Genomic DNA, 6581 nt, shown 5'->3' with positions numbered 1-6581 from the left:
CTTCTGTGTCTGTGTTAATTGGTTTCCCTTTTCTTTGTTGAAGAGGGTCTGTGCAATCCTTCTGCCTAGTCCGCCATCTTGCCCCGCCTCCTTGGTTTTGTTTTTGAGTAAAACTTCACTGGGTAGGTAGTTGGACTTTAGGGCCCTTCAGATTTTATAATGCCATCAATAAAATACGGATCTCTGGTAGCACAGTGCCTAAGGTATCTGGTTGCTAACCAGAAGGTTGGTGGTTCAAAACCACCAGCTACTCCACGGAAGTAAGACTGGGCAATCTACTTCCATAACGATTTATTGCCTTAGAAACCCAATGGGGGTCACTATGAGTCAGAATCAACTCAATGCCAGTGGGTTTGGTTTTTTTATTAATAACATATGCATCAAGAACATACTCAAATTCTTCTCTGTAGTGATCTGAATTTCTAAATAGAGGAGTTATTTGTACAAGAGACAGTAGATTTATTTTAAAGGTAGTTAAAGACTAGGGTGAAATCAAACATGGAATATGTACTAGTTACCTTTTTGTTCCAGGGTTTAAGTAGTATGGTCAGTGATTTTCAGGTTGAAAAATCAGATTCTTGTGGAAGGGAATAATTTTCTAATGTGCTTTTCTAAATTATCTTCTTTAAAAGTCATAATATTCATGTTTCTTTTTCAAAATTTATATGACATTTAAAGGAAGGCATAAGAGTTTTACATTTACAAAAAGGGGTACAGATATTTTAAAAAAATCACACAATAATCATCTAAAAGACTAGGATTCTCCAGAGTTGCACTGTTCAATAGGTGGGCACTGGCCACATGTAGTTATTGAGCATCTCAACTGTGGATAGGCTGAACTGAGATATGCAGTGTGAAATACTCACTGGATTTTGAAAACTTAATTGAAAGAAAAAGTAAAATATTGCAAATATTTTAAAAACTGATTACACACTGAAATAATATTTTAGATACATTAGATTATGTAAAATATTAAAATTAGTATCACCCATTTTCAAACATTTTTAAAATGTGCTTACTTGAGAATTTAAAATTATGTGCATGGCTCCTATCTATTTCATGAATTATGTTTCTATTGGACAGCACTGCTCTACAAAGAGATTGTGAGAGGCCCACTCAGTTCCAAAAGGTGTGACCCTATAACTTAAGTGAATTTCTAAGGAGAACATTTTTAAGTTTGGAAGCAAGGGATTACTATTGGCCATGAAGAGTTCAATTACAATTTAGGAAATGTTATGAAGATTTTTCAGAATAAATATTATACTTTTGTATTTGCTCTTGCTAACTTGTAGAGACCTTAAGGGGAATATTATGTGCTCCAGGATTTAAAAACACAATTCCTGGGCCATTATCAGCTTAGACAACATTTTTCTAGTTTTGTGCACTACAATGCATTCCTGTGCAAAACATATGAAGATGGCTTTGGGAAAGACAATTTACTTACCTGAATAAAAAGCAAATTTCACTCAGGTTAAATCTGTGGAGTCAGTGGTAAAGCTGCTCAACAGAAATGGAAAGATGCATATATCCATGCTATTAGTCTTCAGTTGTTCTCTACATTTCTTCAAAGAATATTGTGTAGTGCCAATATTTATTTTATTTAACATTTACTTATACTTTTGCTTGTTGTTGTTGTTGTTATGTGTTGTCGAGTCGCCCCCGACTCATTAGTGACCCCTCCTTGGTTTCCGAGGCAGTATCACTACAGAAGTAGGATTGCCCAACCTTCCTTCCAAGGAGTGGCTGGTAGGTTTGAACCACCAGCCTTCTGGTTAGCAGTCAAGTGCCTGAGCCACTATGCTACCAGAGCTCCTATACAGTCCTTATTCTGGGCCAAATACTATTCTAAGTATGCTACTGATTTTAACTACCTCAATCATAACAGCCCTATGAGGTAGAAGTATTATTTTCCCCATTTTAGATATAAGGAAACTGAAAGTTAAAAAGGTTAAATGACCTGTAACAGAGCCAGGATTTGAACCTGGGCAGTCTGGCTCCACAGTCTGTGATCTAAACCACTTCTCTATAATGTCTCCCCTGTGATATTACTGCATCTTACCTTTCCACAACAACACTGATACTATCAATTAAATATACGACTAGTCTAATTCTCTGAATTAGTGTCTTTGGTTAATTGACCTAATTAGGAAAAATGTTTACAAAGAGAAAAAAACTTGAAAGAGCCATAATAAGCATTTAATTCCACATACTCACCGCCACATGCATCTCTTGTTCCGATTCTGGCACGTAAGGATAATGGTTATAGAACATATCATTTCGCACCATTTTTTTCCTCATTCTGCAAGGTCCTTCTGTCATCTCCAACATCCATTTGTCTAGATGGGAGCCAATGGGAGGACCCCACAATCCTCGCTCACGTAGCAGTTCATACTCGATTTGACACCACTCTTCTGTCACATATTTCAGAGCATTTTGCTGACGCTGGGGGTAGAGATTCCAGATTAGTTTTCAACTAATAGGTATAATAAAACAGCTACAAACAACTTAAAAATCAAGTATATGTTTGGAAACAAATGCAAATCATACCACTTTGCTCAACGTCCCGTAAGTGAAATGACATTTATTTGTGGTTTAAGTAAGCTAACCATTTTGTGAAAATGAGGAATTTATTATGCAATACAAGAAAGTGATTATCTTAGCAGTAAGTTAATGATAGAGATGTACAGGACAGAGTATAAAATACAGTCAACGAGTTTTGTTACTCTGGCACAGAAAAGAATATGACAATATATCTTATGAAGATAAATTAAAATGGTGTGAGTTAATAAATAAACATGATACTTTAAGGATGAAACTCTTATACTCCAATACTGTAAAACATGTACTAAAACATGTATTTGGGAAAACCTAGGAAAGCAGGTTTAGAAATTTTAGTAGGCTTATATATCCCCAAAAATTTTAGATAAAGAATATAAATATGTATCCCTGATAAGGAACTTGCCTTTTTTTTTATTTTTATTTTTTTTAAATCAAAGAATAACTATTTTCCATTGGCCACTGAGATCATTCCAAATGAACTCAACCATTTTACTTAACTGGAAATTTATCATTTGACATAACTTCCTGCTGCCTCCCAACAAAATGATGTAGAACATTTCAACACTATGTGATGATAACTAAATTATCTAATGATTGGTAGGATATAGGCATACAATGTGGAAGTCTAAGAATAAAAATATCTTTTGTACAATTAACCATAAGTGTTACTGAATCAAGAAATTACATGATACCACAGTAATACTGATGTGTTTCTGGGGAAGAAAGTATCAACTAATGATCTAGCATTTTGTCCATAAAATATAGGCAGTTATCATACAGAAACATTTAATAGATTTAAAATAGGTGCTTTGGAAACAAAATACTTAAGCTGTTGATTAATTTTGTATTCACCAACGAGTTTCCATGAAACTCTTTTTTCACTGATATAATCACAATGCAAATGTAATAAAAAAGAACTTGTAATTTTTTTAGAATTTTAAGAGATTTCTCAGAGACTTGATGTATATTTCCACCATCTTTTTGTTAGGTCTGAAAGAGTGGAATCATTCTGATATTTTTATTGAAAATAAAGATATAGGAAACTTCTAGCAAGATGGCAGAACAGGCAGGCAAGGTACCTAAACCCTACACAACAAAGAAATGAGAAACCAACTGAAATCAATTTGGATGATAATCCTGGAACCCTGAGCTTTGAAGAAAATGATAAAGAAGTGGATTAAATACTGACTATTAGAAGAAACTGAATGAAAACAGCAAGTAAGGAAACAGAGCTGTGGACTGTTGATTGGCCTGACCACACAGCCATTTTGAATACCAGCAAACAGTGCTCCAATCAGGGCAGCAACCTGATAATAAGCTCCACTTGGTGAGGACTGCCTGGGCAACCACATTGATGGCTGATGACCAGGAAGGTATGCTGTTTCCCTTGCTCCATTTGTGCCCCATACCTTCCCGGTAAACAGAGGTGTGGCCATGCCCCACACCCATGCATTGTCTGGGCCAGCAGGAATTCCATCCTGGACCAAGCACAATGAGCACAGTTGCCTTCTGGGCTGGCAGGAATGTTTTCTGGTACAAGAGCCCCTATACCTAGTCACCTTCTGGGATGACAGGAACTTCTTTTGGGAACAAGAGTCCTGTATCTAGCTGCCTTCTGGGATAGCAGGAACTTTTTCTTGGACAAGACACTCTCCTCAGCTGCATCTGGGGCTGGCAGGAACACCATCTAGGATCAGGTGCCTTGCTCCTAGCGGCCTTCTGGATAGGAAGGAACTAGTTTTGGGGTGCCAGGAACTTTTTCTGGTACTAGTTGACATAGCCCCAACCATCTTATGGGATAGCAGAAACTTCTTTTGGGACCAAGTCTCCTGCTCCTAGCTACCTCTTGGGCCAGGAGGAATTTCTTCTGGGACTAGGAGCCCTGCCCCCAGCTGCCTTTTGAGCTGGCAGGAATTCCTTCAGGAACCAGCAGGAACACTGCCCGGATGCCTTGACAACCCATTTTTCATTTTTTAAAGTATTTTTTTTTCCTTTCTCTTTTCTTTCCCTTCCCTGGTTCTTTTTTGTTTCTTTTCCTTGTTCCATTTTTTCTTTCTTTTTTTTCTCTTTTCATTCCTCCCTTCTTTTGCTTCTCTTTTTGCATTTTTCTTATTTTTTTATTTTATTATTCTCTTTCCTTAGCTTTCTTCATTTTTCCCCTTTTCCACAGATTTTATTTTCCTCTTTGTCCCTTTCTCATTTCTTTTCCTTTCTTTCTCATTTATTTTTCTTTTCTTTTTTGTGGCTGTTGTTTCTTTGTGCTGTTTATATTGTTTTCTCTTGCTTTTATTTTTTTGTTGTTTTTCTGTCCCACAAAGCAAGAGACAGAAACTGCCCACATGACCCAATCATATCACATATCCTACAGCCACACTCACTGCACAAGGGCCACCACTTGCTTCTGTATGGACTGATTAATGACAAATGGTGGGCAATACCAGCCTAATATGCCCTCAACTACTCTACATGAACAGCAAACAGGGAACTGTGCACACATTCTCATCCTCTATCACATCTACCAGGAGACAGGTGGTATGTGCATAAGTGTTGCTAAACCAGCAAACACAGTAGAACACCAACCAGGCTCCTTGCTTGGAAAAATCAAAACAAGATAAAGCAAAAAAAAAAAAAAAACCCAGGCCAATCATACAATGTACTATTACCAATGAAATACAAATACATGACATCACAGTATTTTGAAGACAACTCAAAATCCCAGTTTGCACAAGGAACATGATTAAGTAGGATAAAGAAGGAATCAAAATAGCCAGAAAACTTCCCTGAGGAAGAAATGGCACTGGGACTACCTGATACAGAATTCAAAAGAATTATATTTAGGTACCTTCAAGGGACTAAGAGGCAGATCAAGGAAAATACTGATAAACTCTACAAAAATTCATGAAAACAATACAATTACAAACTGACAAAATAAATGAGAAATTAGAAACCATACAAAAACAGCCCAAAGAAATCCAGAAGAATAATACTAAGATTTCAAAAAAAAAAAAAACGAAAAATAGCACACTGAAAGGATGAAAGAGAACTGAATCGATGGCAGACAGAATAAGTGAAACTGAGAACAAATCGCTCAATACTAATTTGTTAAGGGAATAATCAGAAAAAAGAAAAGGTGAAATGGAGAAAGCATAGTACCACCATCAAGAGGAATAACTTATGTGTGACTGGAATTCTAGAACAGGAAGAGACAAATACAAACACTGAGAAAATTGTCAAAGATGGTTAGAAGAGAACTTCCCTAATATGAGGAAAGATGTGAAGATATGCATTCAAGAAGTTCAACAAACCCCAAACAGGTAGATTCCTTCTACACCCCCAAAAAATGACCCAGACATCTCATAATCAAACTTTTCAAAACCAAAGACAAAGAAAGAATACTGAAAGCAGCTAGTGAAAATTAAAAAGTTACCTACAAAAGGCTATTAATAAGACTAAGCTCTGAATTCTTTGCAGAAACCATGCAGATGAAAAGGCCACGGATATAGAACCTTGAAAGAAAAAAAAATTGCCAACCAAGAGTTATAAACCGAGAAAAACTGTTTCTCAAATATGATGGTGAAATTAGGACATTTCCAGATAAACAGAAATTAAAGGCATGTGTAAAACCCAAACAACCTTACAGGAGATGCTAAAGGGAGTCCCTTGGACAGAGAACCAACAATAGCAGACAAGAACCTGTGATTAAAACACATGAAAACATCACCTAAAAACAACACAGATACAGATGTATGCCAAGTAAAATAAACTTTCAAGACTGAAAATAAGGAACCAGAGATATCAATTTGTAGATGAGGACAACTACTTAGTAAACAGGGAATAAATAGAATAGTTACAGAACATCTAAATGGACAGTAAGTCAAGATGATTTTGAGACAGAATGGACTGCTTTAAACTTGGGACAAAAATAATAAATGATAAGGTAACCTCAAAGAAAATTAATAAATCTTCTCATCAAAATACAAAAGAGTAAAGTCATAAAAATTTGGCAAATACTAAAATAATAA

General features: G+C 36.1%; 1 protein-coding gene across 1 annotated transcript in view; it reads right to left on the bottom strand.

Annotated features, from left to right (window-relative positions):
- Positions 1-6581, bottom strand: part of WDFY3 (WD repeat and FYVE domain containing 3) — a 341413-nt gene that overhangs the window by 98911 nt on the left and 235921 nt on the right. The window contains exon 41 of the mRNA XM_042782046.1: positions 2215-2442. Coding sequence (XP_042637980.1) covers positions 2215-2442 — 228 coding nt within the window. The remainder of the gene's footprint in view (positions 1-2214; positions 2443-6581) is intronic.

The sequence above is a fragment of the Orycteropus afer genome, unplaced genomic scaffold (genome assembly GCF_000298275.1).
Source record: "Orycteropus afer afer isolate SDZICR_OR568_19922 unplaced genomic scaffold, OryAfe1.0 scaffold00227, whole genome shotgun sequence".
In the NCBI taxonomy this organism is placed as follows: domain Eukaryota; kingdom Metazoa; phylum Chordata; class Mammalia; order Tubulidentata; family Orycteropodidae; genus Orycteropus; species Orycteropus afer.
Note: the sequence above shows the minus strand (reverse complement) of the source record. Positions and strands in the feature narration are given on the sequence as shown.